The sequence below is a fragment of the Oryza glaberrima genome, chromosome 4 (genome assembly GCF_000147395.1).
Source record: "Oryza glaberrima chromosome 4, OglaRS2, whole genome shotgun sequence".
Lineage (NCBI taxonomy): Eukaryota > Viridiplantae > Streptophyta > Magnoliopsida > Poales > Poaceae > Oryza > Oryza glaberrima.
Genome location: NC_068329.1, coordinates 6,197,591 through 6,220,726, shown reverse-complemented (window position 1 = coordinate 6,220,726; position 23,136 = coordinate 6,197,591). Strand labels below are relative to the sequence as shown.

At 43.7% G+C, this 23,136-nt stretch overlaps 3 protein-coding genes across 4 annotated transcripts in view; 1 reads left to right on the top strand and 2 right to left on the bottom strand.

Moving 5' to 3' along the window:
- The window catches only part of LOC127771118 (pentatricopeptide repeat-containing protein At5g16860-like), a 65,212-nt gene that overhangs the window by 25,557 nt on the left and 16,519 nt on the right, over positions 1–23,136 (bottom strand). The window lies entirely within an intron of this gene.
- LOC127771120 (probable methyltransferase PMT20) lies at positions 2,997–4,381 on the bottom strand. The gene is made up of 3 exons (XM_052296951.1): positions 3,993–4,381; positions 3,827–3,904; positions 2,997–3,715 (listed from the first exon to the last, which is right to left on the bottom strand). The coding sequence occupies exons 1-3, from the start codon at positions 4,364–4,366 to the stop codon at positions 3,496–3,498; spliced, it is 672 nt and encodes a 223-aa protein (XP_052152911.1). The 5' UTR covers positions 4,367–4,381; the 3' UTR covers positions 2,997–3,495.
- Positions 14,778–23,065, top strand: LOC127771119 (uncharacterized). 2 transcript variants are annotated; one of them, XM_052296949.1, is made up of 5 exons: positions 14,778–15,201; positions 15,758–15,913; positions 16,166–16,362; positions 21,429–22,356; positions 22,527–23,065. In XM_052296949.1, the coding sequence occupies exons 4-5, from the start codon at positions 21,451–21,453 to the stop codon at positions 22,623–22,625; spliced, it is 1,005 nt and encodes a 334-aa protein (XP_052152909.1). In that variant the 5' UTR covers positions 14,778–15,201; positions 15,758–15,913; positions 16,166–16,362; positions 21,429–21,450; the 3' UTR covers positions 22,626–23,065. The 2 variants fall into 2 exon arrangements, with proteins under 2 accessions (XP_052152909.1, XP_052152910.1); XM_052296950.1 differs by lacking the exons at positions 14,778–15,201; positions 15,758–15,913; positions 16,166–16,362 and adding an exon at positions 16,374–20,908.

Here is a 23,136-nt window from a genome sequence, read left to right as displayed (position 1 = left end):
CTGGAGCCTGCAACTATACACTATACAAAGTGCGGGATTAACTCGCGCAGCCGCTTTACCCCTGCTAAAGCCCAAAGGTTAGCCTATTCTTTGATTCTCGACATGAGGAAACTTGTTGCCACCTCTTTGTGGTCAAAGATTCGCCGATTTCTCTCTTTCCATATTTCTCATACAACTAGCATTATGAGTGATCGGAGCCCTTTTTTCGGAGCATTTGGCATGTTTGCAAGGTTCTCCCACCACTGTTGCACTGACAGTGCCTCCTCCCATTGAGCCGGCTCAATCTGCTGGTAGCCCACCCGTCCAGCAACGAGGCCCTATATCCTTTTAGTGTATCTACAAGTGGCAATGAGATGCAGCGCCGTCTCAGCCTCGCAGCGGCAGAGGACAAACACCCATTGTTTTGCCATCCCCTTGTCGCAAGTCGATCTGAAGTCCATACTCTATTTTGAATAATGAGCCAAGCATGAAATTTGCATTTCCCCGGCACCCAGGCTTTCTAGATTAAGGAGTTGAAACTTGTGCTCGATGTTCCTTGACATTGCGCATGGTAGGCCGAGAAGGTCGTGTAGCGTCCGCTACTTGTGAATTTCCAGGTAATTTGGTCCGGTTCTCCAATGCCTAAGTGGACATTCCGGACCGCTTCCCACAGGGCAACCAGTTGTTCAACTAGTTCTACTATAATAGGCGAGTGTGATTCCAGAGCCAGGTCCTGAACCCAGGCGTCCTCCTCCTTTCCATTTCGAAGAGACCTCCCTCTGTTTTTAGAGATCGCATAGACCAGTGGCATGAGGTCTTTGGGTCTTTGTCCCTCGATCCAAGCGGAATCCCATAAGCGCGTCATGTTCCCATCTCCAATTGTTATCTTTGTTGAGGCGGCGAAAAGACTCCTGTCAATTTCATTGCAGGGCGTTTCCAGTCCCACCCAAGGCTTGGTCGGATCCTTCCACTCGTGCCATAACCATCGCAGCCTCAAGACCCTCGTGAATTTCTCTAGATCTAGGACTCCCAATCCTCCCTGACTGGTTGGCAAGCACGTCTTTTTCCAATTGACTTTACATTTTCCTCCGGTGATATCTCCTGTTCCGGCCCAGAGAAAGCGACGGCGCTGCTTGTCTATTTGCTCAAGGGATTCCTTCGTGGTTTTCAAGGCAGTCAGGAGATAGATAGGTTGTGCCGTAAGCATAGATTTGACAAGCATGATTCTTCCAGCTGCTGCCATGTTCTTCCCTGTCCAGTTTGTTATCCTTCCTGAGATTTTGTCAAAGATAGGTTGCAAATCCGCCTTTCGTAATCTACCCAGTACCAAGGGGAGGCCCAAGTACTTTATGGGGAAGTTTGCTCTTATCGCCGGAACGCCCTCAAGAACCTCCGTCAACTCAATGGTGTCACATCTGATGGCCGCCACTTGGGATTTTTGAAGGTTGGTGACGAGTCCTGTGGCAGTGCCAAAGCGATGTAGGATGTCTGCAAAAGCCGTGACATCGCCTCGAGTGGGGTTAATGAAGATGACTGCGTCGTCCGCATACATCGAGGTCCTCAGACGGGTCGTTCTCCCTCGCAACTTCGAGATTGCACCGAGCTCTGTTGCCTTTGAGAGGATTCGTTGCAGGGAGTCAATTGCAAGTATGAATATCAGTGGTGAAAGGGGGTCCCCTTGTCTAAGGCCTCTGCCATGCTTAATTCGCTGCCCTAGCGAACCATTGAGGAGTACTTGCAAAGTTGACGTTGAGAAAATAGCCCCCAACCAATCTCTCCATCTTGTTGGGAAACCCCTTTGCTATAGCAAGGCAAGAAGGTAGTCCCAGCGAACGGAATCGAAGGCCTTAGTTATGTCTAGCTTGAATAGCAGCATTGCTCGCTTCAAGCGGTGGTATCTTCTAGCCTTGTTTCTTACGAAAAGGAAGTTGTCATGAATGCTTCTTCCTTTTATGAAGGCACTTTGATTGACCGAAATCAACGTATGCATGAGTGGCCTTAGCCGCAGCGCAAGCATCTTGGAGAAGATCTTGGCGATACCGTGAATGAGGCTAATTGGCCTGTAGTCCGCGACCTCCTCAGCCCCTTCTTTCTTAGGTATTAGGACGATGTTCGCGGAGTTGAGCAGATTTAGATGTGCACATATGAGATTATAGATTGAGTCTAAGACTAGAAGAATGTCTTCTTTGATGATTTCCCAGCAGACTTTGAAGAAGATCCCAGTGAAGCCATCTGGCCCTGGGGCTTTGTCGGTGGGCATCTCCTTAATGGCCCTATGCACTAGGGCTGTCAACGAGCCGCGCTCGAGCGAGCTCGTCAGCCTAGGCTCGAGCTCGATACAAGCTCGAGCCGAGCTCGAGCCGAGCCTATAAAATGTTCGAGCTTTCCAACAGGCTCGGCTCGAGCTCGATCAAGCTCGAGCTCGACTACCGAGCTTGATTTTTAAGTAAAATATATATATATTTCAAAGATAATCTTTAAAAAAATAATTAATTTCTAGTTTATCATACTAATAGAAGAGGAAAAAAGAATAAAATAAATATATTATGTCAATATAAGACATACAAATAACATATTTGATCTCCTAAGTTATTAAATAACAATAAAAATGATATATTATTAGGCTCGTTAAAAGCTCGAGCTCGGCTCGACAAAGCTCGCGAGCTTAGGGAGAGGCTCGGCTCGGCTCGTCTGGAGCTCGAGCCGAGCTCGAATCGAGCCTAGGACGAGCCGAGCTCGAGCAGCTCGCGAGCCTCGAGCTTTTTTGACAGCCCTACTATGCACCTCTTGCTCCGAGAAGGGCTCCCCTTTTAGTTTTCTTTGGCTTACAATTTGATATTCTCAGATGTAGTGTCACTGAAAAGTATGCCAAAGCAAGTGCTGCTGGTTGTGCATGGTGGTAGTGTACTGATGTGCCTCAGAAAAACAGTGCTTCGTCATGCTTGTTAGGGCAATTTGATTGCACATGGTAATAGTATTGTTACTCGTTATATACTCTTCCTTCATCGATCGTGATTTGCAACAGCAAAACCCACAGCCAACTCTTGTTAATTTGAGGAACATATACCAACAACAATATCTTACTCCTGTAAACATTCAATTAAAATAAATATATAGCCGTTCCTATTGTTACAATCGTAGAAACAAGCTATGGCTAATACAAATGAACACGCTATATAGTAGTATAAAAGTAACTTACAGTTGTCCATTCTAAAAAAAAAAGTAATAACTTACAGCTGCCTCTTGGTGGTATTAATTAATTGGTCCCCTAGTAACTGTAAAAAATAATTGTGTGATAACTGGCAGAGAGTAGGAAGTATTGGATCCTATATTGGAGTATTGCTCATTTTATTTAATTTAATCATTATACGAATGTTCTTGTATCAGAGTGTGAAGTCTAGTGGGAGGGTGAAGTGCCTTAGGTTGAGCACTGGCTTGAAATCGTTGAGCAGATTTACATTGTGATCCCTCCAGGTTCGATCAAGGTGAGGCTATCAAGTTATTGATTTATTTTTTTCAATGCTGGGTGTTCTTTCCTGACCAAAGCTTTTTCTGGCAGATGAGGACCTTCTCCTTGTCTGCCTTGTATTCGGTGTCATGCTTGTCACAGTTCCATCTCATTCCTTTGGCAATGGTGGCTACAGAATCCAGAAAGTAGGCGTTCTCGCGGATTATGGCATAACCAGTGGGACGAAGGATACGGTCCATCTCAAGAAGTACAAACTTCATCTCGCACCTGCAATTGCAACGTACGGTAAGTACGTGTTAATTGTAACTGGATGGAGTATTTCTTACTTGCTTTCTTGTGAATTTGAAGTTAGAAATGCTGATTTGCAAGTGTACGTACCTATGAGACTCTGCAGTAAACAAGCCATCAAGATGCAATAGATCGTACGTCCTGGGGTATGTAGAGAATGCCTCACACCTACAGTAGAGTTGATTGGAAGGACAATGAGTAGTTGAATAATTAAGCTATGATATAGTAGAAGAATGAATTAAATGCAAATAGTCACCAGTCGTGGTTGGTGCCGATGAGGCCTCTGTCGAAGACGACGCCGAGGGAGTTGGGTCCGTAGGAGGAGACGACGTTCATGACCCAGACGGGGTCCTTGATGAGGCTGGCGGCGAAGCCTCCGTAGACGGTGTTCATGTCCATCACGTTCCTGATCTTGTCGCTCCCCAGCGCCGGGAGCAGAGCCTTGTAGTGCTTGGTCCGGAGCTTCCACTTGCCATCGTCGTGCTTGAAGGCGGCGGCACTGCTCCCGGGGACGGTGGCGATGCGCTCTGGGGCGACGGCGAGGCGCTGCGGCCACTTGGGGGTGGCGTCGAGCGCCAGCTTCTTGTAGCGCAAGGAAGTGGAAGAAGGCGAGGTGAGGCAGGAGCGCATGGGCACGTACCAGGCGGCGTCCGGGTCGACGCTGTCGTCGCACTTGGGCGGCGAGGAGACGGGCGTGAGCTTGTCGTAGCAGGCAGGGTCGGTGGACTTCTGCCACACGGCCGTCGCGACAGCCACAGCTTACTAGTAATATGCCAAATGGTTTATAACCCTATGGATATAAGCGTTGGCTAAACCTTCGAGCGTTAGTAATATGCCATGACTACAGGTATTGCTCCACACTTGCTACAGTCACTGCTCTTTTTTTCCCTTCTTTTATATCTGAAAGCCACCGAAATAAGCCGGAAACAAACCAGGAGAGCGTTGAAGATGAAGATGGCAGGAGGAGCGATCTGAGCGGCGTGATTTTCGGTTGAGGGGAGTGGGGGAAATGCGCGCGGAGGTTGAGGGGGTACGTGGAACGATTCTGTGGCGTTGGATTGGATGATTCTCGTCCGTAGGATTTGATGAATGAGTATGTAGGTGTAAGAATGAGTTGGTAAATTATAGGGTAGACTAGTAATTTGCCCGTGCTAACGTTACGGTTGCAATAGTCAACCCGGCGGCACAACGCTACTATAGCTGCACGCTTGCCTCCATGGAGAAAATACCCTCAAATTTTCAATGCAAACGTAAGCAGCAATACCAATATCAATATGTCATGTCTCATTGTATTCACAAAGTCTCTTTTATATAAAAAATAATTATTTTCGTGAATGCCTTTGAATTTTCAAATGTCTTTTGAGTTTTGGTAGATAATCCAGAAAAGAAATGCATTGCTTTCTTTCTTAACAATTGCATCTACGAACTTAACAAAACCAGAGGCATATTTCAAGGTCGCGTGCATACCATCCACCATGCTCTTCAGGTGCTTGGGTTTCGCCACACAAACATTATGGTGCTTACATGCTGTTAACTTTCCTTTCGATCCGATGGCATGAAAAATTCAGCACCAGTAATCGGTGGTAAACAGCAGTCACACTGGCACAAGACAGGCAAGATGAAACTCAAAACAATCGCCATCCTCAATATTAATTAATTTGTTCATTTCCATTCTGCTTGCATTACACCATAATATGGAACAAAATGAACAGAAAAGTCATTGGTCAGACACTCAGACCTATAGTACAATTGTTGCACTCAAGAAAACGCCTAAAAGTGCTAACCAATTAAATAAGAAGAATAAAATATAACGAACTGAAATTCTACCCGGGAGCGCTGATGCCTTCATGCCGCTGGTTTTCAGACTTCATGATGTTAAGGGAGCAGAAGGAAACATAGAGTAGCCTTGTCTGATCTATAAACTGAGTGCTTTGGTACTTTTTAATTAGGGCTGAAAACGATGCCTATAAATGTGAGTTGTGACCCAAGATATGAGATATATAGAAAAATATTAATACCTGAAGACGCCAACTATTGGAAGACCCTTTTGCATTGCAATGTCACGTCTCATTAGTAAGACTGCTCGAGCACCATCACTTACTTGGCTAGCGTTTCCTATGGGTTAAAACAAACACTAATCTTGAGAGGTGAATACAACTAATCAACGGTTGTGCCTAACAAACTTTCATTACACATTACCAGCAGTAGGGGTGCCATCTTTAGAGAATGCATGTTTGAGTTTTGACTGGACTGCCAATGAAGTGCCTGGTCTGGATATATTGACTCAGGACTAAAGTGTCTTCAAATATTCTCAGTAATACGCCCAGCCTTCAAATTCAGTAGTTTTATTTATGGTGTAACATATATGCTAGGAGTAAAATTTTTCATGGTTAAATGCATGGTAATTGTAATGTTAAGTTGGAGTGGCAATGTTGAGATCAGCCAAATGGGGAAAATGAACATCAGTACCCTTCATTGGCCATTTGACATTGAGAAGAATATGTGCAAAATATCTGGTCATATCAATCACACAAGGAAAACAGAAATACCATATACTGCTACAGTGGTCAGTCATTATATTTGTGTTAGATGTATTTTTCACTAAATAACTAAATATTGCATCTTAGAGATACTGCTTTTGCTATTGATCCGACCACTATTTTGTTAATTTCATTGCATTTTAGGCATGGTATCTCAATTAGCAGAAAAAGAAAGATGTTATAACGCATCAATGAGATCTTCTAGAGATGATATGATTTTTAATTTTGTACTGATCATCATCAACATATAAAATATATTCCCCATCAGTTAAAATTTTCCAGACTGCTCTATTGATAGAACCGCTTAGCAATTTTTAAATGGTACGATACATAGCTTGCGTACGTAGTTCATGCACAGGTAAGTCCAGGCAATATCAATCAAATGCGCACAGGACCAAATCAAGGAAATACTAAGCCAAACATCATGGTAAAGGAGCCAAGAATACCTTGAGCTAGCAAGGTCCGAGCTTCCCTTCGTGCATCCCTGGCGGTGGACAGTAAGCCGAGGTGGACAGGTGAAAAAACAGCCAGGAGTCCCACAGGTCAGGTGACCTCTGAAGGAGACAAGGGATATGTTGATTGTTTCTATTATTCATATGACAAATGTTGAAAAAATTCACTCAAAGATAATATTCTAAATTTGGAGGTACCGATGCAAGAAAAACCACTACTTATGTGGCATAAAATAAATTTGTAGAAGCTAGAAGGTTAATTTCAGAGCGAACAAGATCCGTTCTTGTAAACTTGTACTGATGCAGTGATATAAACTCTAGGTCCAATCAATAATTTAAGTAACATGATGGAGACCATGTAGATATCACTCAAAATACAAGACAAGTATTTCACAATAGACAATCATATGCAGACATTCACGCACGACCCAATCATCCTTTTCTAACTTTGCACAACGATAGAAGAAATGAAAGGTTTTAAGCCATGATAAATAATCAAAGCTGTAGAAGCTTCTGTTCAATGAAGCATCCATGTAACTCAAAATTATTTATCATGGAGCTAATTAGATAGATGCATAGAAGGACAGTAAACAAGACTTAAGAAATGATGACATGTCATTGCCCAATGCCCTAGACAGGTCTATGCACCTTGTTAGCATTTTACTAAACACATGCTTGTATTCATATGGGTACTATAAGTATAAGTATATACATTCATATGGGTACTATAAGATGTAATTTAAGGCATATATGTACATTTTGATAATATATTTAAGAACTCCAAGGCAAGCATTCCATCAAGCAGGTCACAAGCAGTGGCGACGTAAAGCCAGTTCCCGTGTGTTGGCCGGGATGATAATCTATTATTCTATTGTTCATCATGCCTAAAGCACAAGGGATGAAGCAAGCACAAAAGGCTAACATTGTGCTAAGTACTTTACTTATGTTGGTAATTGCAAGAGATGAGTAGCTATTTAATGTGTAGCCATCCTCAATTAGTGCACAGATTACTCATGATGCACCAAAAGTTCAGAAATTCAGAGATTACTCATGATGCACTACAAATTCAAAGATTACTCATGGTGCACTAAAAATTCAGAAATGGTCGTGAGTTTGAGTGCATTTGTGCATACCGGGTCAGCAAGCCAGTGCATCCGGAGCACGAAGCCCACCATGGCAGAGAGCGCACTCCGCCACACGGCGAAGGCAAACCGCAGCGTGGAGCACGGCACGATGAGGTCGTCGTCAACGGAGAAGACGGCGTCGGTGGTGAGCCCTTGGATGGGCCTGAACCTGTTTGTTGAGGCTGTCCTCCGCGTTGATCGCGAACCGCACCCGCGAGCAATTGGTGGAGGGAGCAAGGGGGGGCGGGCGCTCACCGTGGCGAGGCGGCGGAGAGGTCAGGGCGGTGGAGGGTGAGGGCGAGGGCGAAGATGGTGGTGATGGCGGCGACGGCAAGCAGGCAGGCGGTGAATCTGCCGGGGGGCGACGTGTGGTGGGTGGCGGAGGGGGAGGTACCCGCAGCGGCCGGAGCCGTACCACCTCCTGTCAGCAAGTTCCAGCCGCGGCGTCGCCCGCGTCTCCCGTCGGCCGTCTCCCCCGCCAAACGCCGCCGTCCTCACGCCACCTGCCGCCGTCGCCCGCTCCGTCAGCTCACCGGTCAGTTCCGGTGATGACGGGCCGGATCCAACCACGGAAGGGCCAGATCCGGCGGCGGCGGATCCGCAGCCACGCGCCGCGAGGCCTTCGCGGCGCGCTGTGCCGCCTCCTTGCGCCGGAGACGAGCCGTCGTCGGGGGTTTTGGCCCCGCCGCCGCCATCCCAGCGTCCGCGTGGTTTCCGGCGGCGGCGAGGCGGTGAGAGGAGCCCGCGCGTGGACGACTTCTTCGGTGTTCCCTCGTACAAGAAGGTCTCGGTCGTCTTCTTTGCCTGCAGACGTCGGCGTCAGCCTCCTTGTTCTTCTTCTTCCTCCTCGGGCTCCTCCTTCGCGTCAGGCGCAATGGGGGAGCGGTGGAGAGCGATGGGCGGCGGTGACGATGGTGGGCGCCGGTGCGGCGTTTTTTCGCGGTAGGGAGAGGCGCGCGGCACGATGGTGGTGCGGGCTGCGGAGGAGGAGCACGTCGATTCTGTGAAAAATCCGGCGCACGAGTGCACGACAGTGAGGGGGCGAGAGAGCGCGAGGAGGAAATGCGTGGGAGATGCGGGAGAAAGAGGAGGGAAGAGCGAGACACAGGACGGTGGATGCGGCGTGATTTCGCCATTTCAGGTGCGGGGAGGAGAGGAGGGGGAGAGGTGGGCTAATCTAAGGCGTTGGATTGGATGATTTTAGACCATTGGATATGTGATATGATGAATGATGAATGAGTAAAAGGATTTGTTGAACTGTAGGGTACTCACAAATAATAAAAAATTCTTTAATTGAGTACCTTATAGTTCAACAAATGGTTTTACTCCTTCATCATTCATCGTATCACACATCCAACGCACCTCCTTGCTCAACGCTTATCCAACGGTCAGACTCATCGACGCGCTCAGCCCCTCTATCCCCATACGCGCGATTCTCCTCATTCTCGCGATTCTCCCCAAAAAAAAATTCCATCCTCACCCTCTCGTCTCCAGGTCGCCGCCCGCGCCGATCTGCTCTGTACCGATCTCTCCCACTTGCATTGCCTTCCTCACCGATCTTCTCCGCTCCGCCACCGTTCCTCGCCGCCGGAAGCCCTCACCACCATCGCACCCCGTCGCCCTCACGATTCCCAACCCTAACCGCCGTCTCCCCGCAGGTCGCCGTCAATCGCCGTCGCCCCGCAGGTCACCATCGCGCCGCCGCCACCCGGTCACCGTCGCGCCTCCTTCGGTCTCTCTACATCGCGCCGCAGACGGATTTCCCCGCCGACGGGGCACCGCCCATGCTGTCCGGTCCAGCGCGACCTCCGCCAAGGAGTTCGGTATGTCCCTCTCACCACTGATCTGTATGTACTCAGTACTAACTAATGTAGGGAAGAGTTTTCAGATTATTCGTTTTCTTGATTTCAGTTTTTACTATTAGTTGTCAGTCAAATTCTGCTTTGTGCAGACTAATAATTTTTTTCCTTGAAAATGTAATTTGAAAATGAGATGGTATGATGTCATGATGATGGGATTTACAATAAATTGAGCTTCATGTTTCATGGGTTTTTATTTATTTGTATATTTGCAATGGAGAAGAGAACATCGTTGTTAAATTATTTTACAAGCAGTTCGAGTATATATATGAAAAGAGTATTCACTACAATAACTATATCATAATAATGTTACTTTTATTTGCAGATGTGTGCCCATATTATTTACTCAATCATATGTAGTCATTTGTTTACTGAAATCTAAATCAGGTACTAGACTTTATACATTGGATGAGCTGCAGTTCAATGGGATCGTCACTGCTGCTTTTCTGACTCCTGTGGATCTGAATTTGGGTGTCAGACGCCCACCCAAACGGCATCTGAATTTGGGTGTCGGACGCCCAAACAGCCAGACCCTAACAATAGCTGCTAGAAAGGTCTTTGTTTCTCCTCAACTCTCATCGTGTATGTATGTTTCCCTACCTGATTCCATGTTAAAAATGTTACTAAGTCTGAACCATTAATTTTGGTATGAATCGTGTGAATTTTGAAGAGAATAGCATGTGCACTGTTAATTCTGTTGAACAGAATAAAACCTAGACTTGGTTGGTACTATAATCTATCCAACATATTCAGTTATTATGCTCTGTATTGTAGTGTAGCCAATTTATTCAATTATTCTTCTTTGTACTGTAGTCTAGCCAATTTATTCAGTTGTACTATTTCCAGAATAGGGGTATTCAGGGTATCAAATTATTTGATTATTCTATGAGCTACATGCTAGAACCATTATGTGAAGTGGTATCTCTACATCGCGCCGCAGACTGATTCCATCACCGGCCGGTCGCCGCCCAATGGTTCACAAACTCTCAAAATATGCTCTCAGATACGTTGTACTTATTGTCCTTCAATATATAAACTCCCAATGGTTGAGTGCTCAATATATCTTATCTAATTTGGGAACACACTATTTGATTATCATTCATATAAAGCTGGTAGTATCCCCAGGTATACTAATTGACTTTGTTGTGGATGGGTGCATAACTGCAAATCATCAGCAGATGTATCAACATGGGGAATCTCGCCTAATTTCTACCCTGGCACCTCAAGCTGCATATCAATGGCCTTTGATAACTTTCAAGGATAAGAATGTAGTTTAGTTTTTTGTGTTCAGGTATGACCACCCTCGAAAAAAAAGGTATCACAAATGGTTATGAGATAGTAGAGATTTATGCTCCCATGAGACTAAATCTCTCATAAGGATGCCGATTTACTGTAAGTGAAAACAAGCTAAAGTGCATGGAGAGTATCTATGGAAGTAATATGAGCACTGAGTAGGCGTCTGCATCAAATCTTACATTTATTTCTATCTACAGTTAAAGAATGCTAATTAATCTGTAATTTGTCAACGTCCTAAGCTATATCTCGTATTATTCCTTCCTGTCATTTTACTCTGCCAATTACATTTGCTTTTACCAATTTTTTAAATCTTCCAACATGCACAATATAGGCCTTGGTATTTTGCTTTTTTTACAGGATTCCTGTAAGATAACATGATTGCAATATACCTTGATCCCGAGAGATGATTTTTGCAATGTTTACCCAACTTTATTTGCTGACACTATTAATATCCTTCTGGTAATGGTTAGGTTTCCTGTTATTCATTCGATGTTATAAAATTTGTAACAAAAGTGCATACCAAAAGGTTATTGTTGCTAATATATCCTCAAGAATTAGTGTGTTACAGACATCTGTAGATCATTTTTTTTTCGTGGTCTTTGACGAGCAGATCATAGTACTCATTATCGGTTATCAATGGTTTGGCAATTGCATATCAAACAAGTATCCTGTTTACGATTAAACATATGGTTGTCACTGAAATTTCTTCCTAACATTTTAGAGGGAACCTGATCATGCTATCTCATCAGAGGATAGAGAAGTGGTCATGGGCAATTATGTGTTTGCCATTTAGCTTATATAACTGCTGTGTGTGCAGTATTGGGTATTTATCCTTTTTATGTCTTTTGTGCTGCAGAATGAGAGCAGCTCAGCAAGCGATTGTTAGAGAAGAATAGGATCGAGCCCCGCACCAAGTAGATGTGTTTGTAAAAAGTGGCTAGCAGAATAGGAAAAGAAGATTACAAAGCTGCTTGACTTGAATAGCCTTGACTTGTGAAAATTTTTCATGCTTGATACATAGGAGGCGGCAAAAGCGAGTGCAAAAGGAACCTCGACAATACGGGTGAAATGGTGGGCTGCAGTTCTTCAATTTGTTCATCCAATTAATATACATAAGCCTGTTCTGTAGCTTCGATGAAATTCGACGGATCCATATGTTTCAATGTTTCCTCCCCTCTGAATTGATTCCGAGAGGTAATTTTCTTAATTCGCCCATGTGGTGCTTTTCAAAATACATTATACTCGTACATATGAAAAATTAAATTGGTCTGCCCATTTAAATATGATACAAATAAATCCTTAAATACACTAACTATCGAATGCACGCCATAAAAAGGATTGTGAAAAAAACTATTTAATTACTGCACGGAAAAAAAGTTCTCACGTGACATGAATCACATTGTAGTGCTTTAAAATAGGGGAATTCGATTAATGAGAAACAAAATATATTTTTTGTCTGTCAAATATGTAAAAGGAAAACGTGAAAATCCATCTTTTAATATAGGCATTGGCGATAGTTATTAAAGATAAATAGAGTTACGCCGTAGCGTTTAGCACGGGTAAAATAGCAAGGATACAAAAAATTTAAGTAATTATTAATTCTTTTCGTATCATTTGATTTATTGTTAAATATACTTTTATGTATACATATAGTTTTATATATTTCACAAAAGTTTTTGAATAAGATGAACGGTCAAACATGTTTAAAAAAGTTATCGGCATCAAATATTTAGAGACGGATGGAGTATAAAAATCCTGTGACACTAATATACTCCATGGTGTGACAACGGTCCTCTTTATTACAGAACCATCCCACACCGTTCATATCATGCCAAGTTGACAACAAACGAGAGCTGGCACTATCATTCATCAATTTTGTAATAGGGCCCGTGCACATCTATCTAACAACCATTCAATATTTTGGGCTGTTCAAATTGTAGACAAAATAAACCAAATTTTGACAATTTGATAATATTGTTAAAATTTTAGTAGGATTTCTTATGTACTAAAGTTTGGCAAAAACTCTACCAAAAAGTGATATGATTTGAAATAACATCAATATAAACAAGTCTTTCAACGTATTTTTTCTCATAAAAAACTAATCTAAAATAAAATATGCTATTTTTTTAATATACTTAAATTTATTGTACTAGTAAACGTCATATTTCATCATAGATCGTTCTTTTATGGGACGGAGGGAATAGGAGCCGCCTAACCACCAACCACGTCCCACCACATGTTGGAATGCATATGACAGTTGATCACAGTCTGACCGCCGAAGTTGTACGTACGGCGGTAGACAACGTTGCGTGGGGTCGGCCACTCGGCTGGACCTATCCGCGCCGTCGATCGATCGTGTACGTACGGCGTTCCACTACTCACCGCGCATAGTACTGTACACGTACGACGTATACTACTCCTACCTAAGACCGGTCGAACTAATCGGCAAAATACGACGGTGGCGCCGCACGCACGCGCGCGAGCCTTTGATAACGCGGGACGGGACACCACGTACACGTTCGTCGATCGATCGATCACCCACACGCCACCACACGTCCACGTACGTTGTTGAGTTGTGATCCAAATTTATTTGCACTTAATAAAAGCCAGCTCCACGTTAAAATCTCGTGTTTTGTGATTGATCTACTGTTATTTATCGTTTGTTTGCCTATCGTTTTCTAACCTACGTAACATGTACTTACACCACGTACGTGTAACTGCCGAGCCAACACGCCCGGGAAGAACGCTCGCGCGCGCCGGGGAGACGACGAGAGAATTGGAGACCAAGTGTGTGTGACAGCGAGACGCCTTGCCCCCGCGGGCGTACCCGTACGTATACGGAGTACGTTCGTACGCGCGACCGCGACCAGCGATGCGCCGCGACTCGCGGGACCGATCGAGCGGACCACTACCCGTACGTCCTGCGCCTGCGTGCGTCCGCGGCTCGGGCGGCTGGCTATGCTGCGTGGATCGTTGTAGCGATCGATCGATCAATCGATCGCCTAGGTGTGGTGGTAGGAACACACGCGCTCGAGCTCGGCAAGATGTGGTAGTATCAGCGACCGCGGAATTTTCGTTTTCGCTATTCCCAAGTGGGTTCTTCCGGTCGGGTGGGCGGGTGACGCGCCACATCACCCACAGCAAGTATAATAGTACTACTTCGTACTGAGTACAAGTATATCGTAAACTTATGGTCTGTCCACTTCGATATCATTTTTAACCATACTATTTTTTTAAAGTAAAGTTATCAAAATTTTAGCTACGTTTAGTTGTTGCCAAATTTTAGTAAGTACATATGAAATCGTGCTAAAAATTAACAACCTTATCAAAATTTTGGCAACCTTATCAAAATTTGACAATGCTAAAACTTGGTAAGGTTGAAAATTATAGCAAAGTGAACAAGCCCTGTATGAACAAGAAAGATATCAAAACATAAAGAGTGTTGGTTCTCATATAAAGCTAGCTTAATATATGTTCCAAGACATACATTAAAAGTATAAGTAAAAGATAGAAAGAAGAAAAAAAATTAAAGCTAATTTATAGTTAATTTATTATATAGTTCTACCCTATAGTTGAACAAATGGTTTTACTCATTCATCATGTCACACATCCAACGATCCAAATCCATCTGATGACTTAAATCCGACGGCTCCCCGCCTCCCTCCCGATCCGATCCAGATCGCGGATCGCTTCCCCTCCCCCGGGCAAAATCACCGCGCACTCCCTCCTCTTTCTATCGCTCCTGCCGCCTCGCCTTTCGCCCCCCTCCATCTCGCCAACGCCACCGCCTCCGCCTCCGCCACCCCCTCCGCCCGCCGCCCGCCGCCCCTCCTCCCCTGCGCCGCCGCATCCGCACCGCCCAACCCCGCCGGCCACCGAGGACGCGGAAACCGCACCTCACTCCCGGTCTCCCACGCCTCCCTCTCCTCTTTTAGTCAGAACGCGGACGCCCTCCTCTCTCGCAGCCGTCGTTGGAGCGAGCACCGCCACTCCAATCGCCGGCAATCCCCTTCGCCGTGCGCACCCGTCGTTGGAGCGAGAGCCGTCGTCGGTTCCTCCTCCACCGTCGCCGCCACCGGATCACCGACGCCGACCGCCCGCATCGTAGCCTCCGTGCCAATCCCCCCATCTCGCGAGCAGAGCAGGGGAGGGGAGGGGAGGGGTGCCGACGTGCCGTGGTCCTGCTGCATCCCGGTGAGCATCCACATCATCTTTCTGATTCATCTCTCTCTCTCTCCCACACCCACTTTTGTCTCAAATTTACCTGCATTAACCCTAGCTTCTCTTCTAGATCTGGATGGAGCTCTTCTCTTATTTTGTTTGTTTGTCTCCCCAAAAGTCCAAGTTCGATCCGCCCCTGCTAGGGATAAATAAGATTCAATTCAACACGAAACACACGCAAAATTAATCTGAAGCACAAGCCCCTTCACTCCCTTCACACGCAAAATCACATCTGGTTCTTGTAGTTTAGAATGAACATAATGCTACAGTATGCCTTGCTGCTCATGAACTGCTTGACAAAATGTCTCTCAAGGTTATATCTGAAATTCTGAGCATGTTAATTTGTGTCTCCCAGTAAGGTTCTGTCATCTTCTGTCATCCATTAGTGCCCAATCAAAGAACTTGCATATAATAACATATATTCTATTCTTTTAAAAAAGCAGAAGCTATTACCTGAAGTTCAGCTCTCAGTTTCACAGTAAATTTACATAATTAACAGTGCATGTAATTTGTGGGTACTCTTATATAGGAAAGGAAGATCAGCACAATACTGACGGGTTTCTCTTCAAGATGATCCCGTGGTTGTCAGTTTTCTGCTTTCTACACTGTCTACATCTTATATGTGTTCATTGAAGCTACAGATTGATGGACATAGCTGTCAAACCTGAACCTACCAGGCCTCCAGGTCATGTTTCTCCTCAGCTCTCATCACATTTATATGTTTTCTTACCCAATTCCATACAAAAAATTTTACCAAGGCAGACCCGTTAATTTTGGTATGGATCATGTGAATTTTGAAGAGAATACGTACACCGTTAATTTATTCATGCATTCTGCTTTATACTATAGTCTACCCAATTTATTCAATTATTCTGCTTTGTACTGTGGTCTAGCCATTTTATTCATTTTTTTCGCGTTGCCCTCCGCTGTCGTCCAGGACCGTCGCCCACGGCGCCAGCGACGATTCACCGCCGACGTCATCGTCCAACACCGTGACTTGGCCCTTCGTCCTCCATGTCCCCCGCGCCCTCGCCGCCATTCATAAGAACAACATTGCAGCACCCAATCTGTGGCACCCCGTCGACACATACAACCGCGTCGCCCTGGCTCATCGTGGCTAACCCCACCGACGAGGTAACTAGATTTACCTTTTGCTTTTGTTTGATTGTTTGACGGCCGAGCAACAGGGATCGCGACCAGTCGGCAAGCTGACTGTTTTGGTTAACTGATAAGTGATAACTGAGGAATTTAAAGCTGTGTGTGCTTGTCATGTGCTTTCGGGTAGCTGTTCTTAACCACTGCCAAAAGTTTTGGAAGGTGATAGAACCAAACAGGTAGTTCCTTAGCTGCCTGTGCAGTGTGCAGTGTGTCTCTGGACCAAAGGTTGTAAATGTTGCATAAATGTTTTTTTTTAAAAAAAAATCCAGTTGAGGTACTCTTGGGTCCAAAGCCATAAATGCATAAATAAGGTCCAAAGGCACTAATTTCCATTGCTAGCTTTCTTGTCACTTAGTTTCATTACATTTGACATATACCCAGATGATTTTTGTTCTTGTTTGTGTACAGGTTCAGAGTTTTTTATGTAATAATTACTCTCTTTCCATATATGCAGTACATTTTTATTACACGATAACATCAGTGTTAATGTTCTATATGGCATTACTATCATTATTTTTCAACTTATGTCATGCATATCATTCCATATCTTTTACTTCTCTTTTATTATGAAAATGACATCTTTCTGATTCGTTGAGGGCATGCGGGGTAGTATATCTGTTATTTTAATATATTCAGTGTTTTCATCAATATATTGACCAAATATTCGGTTTATATCAGTAAAGGGCCATGTTCTTTTCACAAGATCTGTTTCTGAATATACAGACTGTGTTGCAACATTTATAGAATTCAAGTTGTCCGTAGTCCTGCTTTGCATGAGTAAATGCCAATCTTATGTGTCTGAACTCTTTTCTTCTGTGTCTGAACTCTCAAGTGATGATCTATGTTTCCCAAAAAATCTTATGTCTAGCAAACTTAGTTTCTGTTTCCAAATGAAAAATCAAGTAGTGAATAATGTACCTGTATTAAATGTACTGGTCTCTTATTTAGTAATGTATCTAGATACATATGCTGAATTTTTATATATAGAAGCATATGTTGCTTTTACACATGAAGGTGTATATGCTATCAGGTTTCTATAATATGGTTCACAAGTGAACAGCATCAAATGTCTACATTACTTTAGTTTGAATGTACACGCTGATATAAAATTTAGAGAGCATTCTTGGAATGTACATACTGTTAAGAAAATTTAGATGAATTAAATCCTTATGCCTTATATGTTTTTTCTCACACAGTTGTAAGTTTGTTTGGAGAAGGGGACATTCACAAACTGCTTGAAAGAGGTGTTTTGGTATCTCAATATATGGTGGAATATTTACTACTGCTTTTAGTAACTCCTAGATAATCTTTTTTTACATACATGCATAACTAAATTTGCATATATCTTCATGTGCAATTGCGCTCTCTGATATTACAATGGTAGGATTTGTCTTTGAATTGGTATAGTGACGTATTTCTGATTCATTAAGGGCAAACTGGGGAGTAGAACTGTTATGTGCGAGATATTCAGTTTATATTTCTAAACTTGGGTGCACTTTGAATCAGGACGAATAGGCTCAGTTGAATCTGTTGAGTTACATAAAGAAGAGGTGGATGTATTGAACTCACTAATGTTTTTAGGATGATGCTTACTGGATTGCCAATTTTGAAGTTCCATTCAGATCAAATATTAATGATTTATAGATTCAGGTTTGTCTGAAAACGATATAAAACAATATGCTTTGCTGAACTTAATACTGGGAGATCACTAGGGTGGGGTAGACGGCCTTCATGGCGTCTAGGTTCTATTGTGGTCCAACACATACTCTTTTTACCGATCCTAATAGATTTGGCATAGGTTTATCTACATCTGACTATGACTACTGTATATTCCTCAAAAATCCTATTAGTATATGTTTTCTGTTCTGACTCGTCTGGTTGTCTCTTATATTAAAGGTAAGGAAATTGAAGGAGTTGTAGCTATCCAAATACATCAGCTTCTCAAAATAGAAGAGCTAAATATACTAGTAATATGCCCGTGCTAACGCTACGTGTATGTTTAGTAATAGAAATCATGACACATGGTTCGGTATCAAGTATCTAATATGATAAATTTAATATTTAGGAAAAAAGAACTACGGAGAGAGTTATTATATTGTTGCTAATTATATAGCCTCCAAATATAAAATCACAACTTTTGTATCTTAGGAATACAAACAAAACATATTGCCTACAAATAATACAAACCAAACTTCATATTACAAATTAGCTGGTGGACTAACAGAGGTAGATCAGGCTCGCTAACATCTAATAGTTTGCTCTTGCATCGTAGTCAAAATCAAATAGTCACAAGAAAAATAATGAACTGGGATGGAGAAGAATCAAACTTGCCGTAGAGCTCTAGACACCGAACGTCAGGGCCCGGAGAGGATCGGTGTCGACGTGAAGGCGAGTTGACGTGATGGAGACCGAGCGCGCTACAGAGACTGGCGGGGATAGTGGTCAGGCGGCATGGCGGCGATTTGATGAAGTCCCGATGGAGAGCGGTCGGCGATGGGATCGGCGACCACTTGATGCGGTGCGACGGCGACCGGTAGAGATGGCGCGAGGCGGCGAGACGGCGCTAGGGCGAGTTGGCGCGATGGGCAGAGGGGCCAGATGGGGTGGCGATGAATGCACGAGGGCGAGCATCGGGTCGGCGGCAGTGCCGATCTGTGCAACGGCGTTGGATTGGATGATTTTAGACCAAGGATATGTGATATGATGAATGATGAATGAGTAAAAGGATTTGTTGAACTATAGGGAGACCACAAACACATGGTCATTTGTTCAACTAAAAGGATGGTGATGAAAGTAGTGTGCACTTAATTATTTTAGAACTTTCTAATAATTAATACTTAATTATTCATGTGCTAATGATTTATCTCATTTTGCGTGTTATTGAAAAGCTTAACTAAGTCAGTGGTGATATGGTTTTGAGAGTGTTATGTTTATCATTTTCAAGTGATTTCCTAAAACCAGAGTTATTGTGATTTGTGATCACAAAGTTTAGCTCGCTTTTAGTTTCATTGCATATGTAAGACTTCAATATGTTTGTAAGATGTGAATTTGTATATCAACTTTGTTGTGTGTACCTTGGCGGGTTTTAGACAAGGGTTTTAATGCACATTAGAATTATGGTTCGTGAATTTCTGTACGTGACAATTGTACTATGTGGTTTTCTTCGTAATCCTCTGTAAACTGGGTTAGGGCTATTACCTTACGAGGGGCTTGAATTAGTATAACCTATGGTTGCGTTCGAGAGGCACGGAAAACGGAGCAGCGATTAGCAGGTGATTAATTAAGTATTGGCTTTTTTTTCAAAAAGGATTAATATGATTTTTTTAAGAAACTTTCGTATAGAATTTTTTTTTTTTTTTTGCAAACAACACACCGTTTAGCAGTTTGAAAAGTGTGCGCGCGGAAAATGAGGGAGAGAAGTTGGGAATATGTGTTTGATGTGGTATTGTGTGGATCCTCGAATCAACATACCCCAATACCTTCAGAATACGGTCTGCGGGTATTCCCCATCGACAACTGTTCATCGTTTTCCCTAGTCGAAGGCCAGAAACAAAAGAGGGGGAAGATGGGCGCGGTGCTCCGGGTTAACGACATCATGAGTTGTTGTTCGGCAAAATCCACCACCATCCATTCTATGAGGTCTTGGTCAATGAGCTTGGTGCAGCTAGATGAGGTTGGTTTTGTTGGATCTAGCCTCTTCCTCCTCTCTACTGCTTGGATTTGGTCTTATTTGGTTCACCCTGTAGCTCCCGATCTCTCGCGCACAGCCACCGCAGACTACGCTTACACGCCACCGTTTGCCTCTCTGTCTCCGCCTATGGGAACAACCATCAGTGAGGATGCTGCCGCCTCAACCAGCCCACTTGTGTTGGCAGCCGGACACCTCTTCCATCTATAAAGTTTGCTGAGAAATTGAAGTTCCCCTCCTTTTCCAAGGCGACACATACGAACGATTCGTAGGCGGACCACGGACGTGAACATGTGAGAACCACAGGCGGACGCGAAGACGAACACACTCTTGAATTGGATGTGTGCAACGCCTAACGGTGCAAAAGCGAAAGCTAACGACGAGGGCAAGCAGGGGAGTCAGATGATGTACCAATAAATCACTCAGTTTATTTTGTATCGCCCGATCCAATGGTGACTAGAATGACGGACGAAGAGGATGGAAGAAGAGGGTGTGAGTACATAATCATCTCTAATTTTTATAATAGGTAAAGAAAAGATAAAGATTAGGAAAGGAGATGAAAATTAGATTGAATACAAAAATTTAGGGACGGAATATTCAGTTTTTGTTAGCAATAAATAAATAAATAAATTCCTCAATAAGAAGGGGGTTTCTCTTTTCTTTGCCGCGTGCGTTCCTCTCCTCAGGTGGTGACTCGGTCACCCCTTGCCTCCTTCGGCCACCCTCTCCTCCTCTCCTCTCCTCTCCTCTTCCTCTTCCTCCCTCTCCTCGTCGCCCTTCCACCAAAGCAAGAGATCGACCGACTCCTCTCCCTCCGCCGCCGACCCCCCCCAGGTGAGCGATCCAGCCGAGATCCTTTCCTCCTCGCGTTGCTCGATCCCCACTCCGTTGTTGTTTCCTACCTGTACTGTATCGCGTGCGGTTCTTGGGGGGAAAAAAATCCTTTCTGATTAAGATACAGAATTGTTTTAAAATATCAATTAATTCTGTTTTTTTCAAGTCTCTCTCGCTCTCGCTCCGGCGTGTGCGGCACGTGTAATGGGGGATTGGTCATACTGTAATGGGGGATTAATTAGTTGCAATGTGTTTTCTTGGTGCCTGAAACTCTGAATTCTTTAAACATTATTGTCATTGTCCTAGTAAATTATATATTTCATCGAAGATATATAGTAGATTCTAGGACGAATTCGATTTGGACATAGCAATTTTCTGATATCTCTAGTAAATTACAATTTAATTCCGAAATGTTGGGTGATACAGGTATTTGTCTTTCACCTTGAGTCGGCCCCAATTTCCAATCTTGATCTTGACTTCAGCATATGAATGTTGCTTGATCTGTATTCGACCTATGCAGGTGTTGTTGATCGCTTTGCGAAATGGAGCTCCCAGTTGCTGATCCTGGGCCGGTGAGGGCTGAAGGATTGCTTCTGCAGTGTCCCTATTGTGATTCAGAGGCAATGCACAAACTCGCGCAGTTCTTGCTCCCCGGCTTGGCTGCGGTATGCATTGACTGCACGACAGGCGATCTCTTCAGGAAGCCGTCGGTTGTCGCCGTTGACATGAGGAAGGAAATGGTGGACTATGTCACGCAGAGAAGCGAGACATTCATATCCGATTCACTTATCGAATCAGAAGCAAGTCAGGATCAAGAGAACGAGATGCCGGAGGACCCTTTTGAGATCGTGTCCATCTTCATGGATGATTTTAGTAGCACGAAGAGGAACATTATCGGCCATGTCTCTGGGTGGTTGATGAGCGACAGCCGCGAAGATAAGATTGATGACTTTGTCCAAGAAATGGAGATGGCCCGCTTCTGGCCGCTGGAAAGGAGAGAAGTTATTGCTGAGGTCCTCCTCAAGAATGTAGACCTGAAAACCAAGTACCACTGCCCTGAGAAATATGAAAATGAAGAACGTCTCGCTGATCATAAGGCCCAGTGTAGCTTCAGACCTGTTACCTGCCCCAATGATGGATGCCGAGCGAAAGTTTCTGTTCGCTGCATGCAAGACCATGATTCAGCTTGCCTGTTTAAAATCCTTACATGTGAGCAGAACTGTGAGAAGCGGCTTCTGAGGCGTGATATGGATAGGCACTGCGTGACTGTGTGCCCCATGAGGCCCATGAAATGCCCTTTCGGCTGTGATTCCTCCTTTCCTGAGCGTAATCTTGAGCAGCACTGTTCTGAGTTTCTTCAGGCACACCTCCATAAACTCCTCAAGGCTATTCATAAGAAAGGTTTTACAGATGAGGGGCTCAAGGACCATGCTCTACTGCTGGAAAAGGTTAGGCTCCTGATCTTGTTAATTTACAATGTGCAACATATGTTTTTCAATTAAAATGGCTGCCTTATTTTCTTGATTTGGAAACATTGCTGTCAAACTATTGTGAAAAAGAAGACATACATGGACTGCAACAATATGATTTACTGAAATAATCTGGTTTTGTTCTGCAGCATGACAATGATGGTAAACTGGCTAAATCTCGGGATGTAAGATCTCTTACTAATGTTGTAAAGAATCTTGAAGCCAAAATAAAAGATGATTCGAGTTAGAGTGGATGGCGTCTCCAGAGCAAAATGCAAGTTTTTTTTTTTGAGGCAGCAAAATGCAGCATGGATATTGAATGGTATAGTTGAAGAGTTGTTTCCACTCACAGTATACACAGAAGAGAACAAGATTCTGCACGTTTTTCCTTTACAACTATAATTTTCCCCTCATGATTTTTCTTTTCTCAAAATCGGTTAGTTTTTTATGGTGTAAAAGTATAACATTATTTTATCCTTGCTATTTTGTCCAAGGAACTCTTTTTTTTCATATAAATTGAGAATAATTTATCAGGAATGCTAATTTTTGTTTAATTTATGGAAGGGCGATGCTCGAAGTAAGGGATGTTTTTCCCAGTCTGATTCCGTTCCCTGTACCAGCTAAATACCCACTAGCTGAAGTTAAATGCTATTCCTCACAATGTTATTATTTGTTTTTTGGAAACTTTTTTTTTCAATGATCCAGATCAAGGTTAGGAACACTAGCATTTATCGGTAAACTGTTGGAATGGTTTAAATT

Excerpts from the sequence above, each read along its gene's own strand:
- LOC127771120 (XM_052296951.1), bottom strand. The coding sequence starts at position 4,366 with ATGCGCTCCTGCCTCACCTCGCCTTCTTCCACTTCCTTGCGCTACAAG. Across the intron at positions 3,905-3,992 it reads ATCGGCACCAACCACGACTG|GTGTGAGGCATTCTCTACAT; the intron begins GTGACTATTTGC and ends ACTCTACTGTAG. Across the intron at positions 3,716-3,826 it reads TTTACTGCAGAGTCTCATAG|GTGCGAGATGAAGTTTGTAC; the intron begins GTACGTACACTT and ends TTGCAATTGCAG.
- LOC127771119 (XM_052296949.1), top strand. The coding sequence starts at position 21,451 with ATGGAGCTCCCAGTTGCTGATCCTGGGCCGGTGAGGGCTGAAGGATTG. Across the intron at positions 22,357-22,526 it reads ATGCTCTACTGCTGGAAAAG|CATGACAATGATGGTAAACT; the intron begins GTTAGGCTCCTG and ends TTTGTTCTGCAG.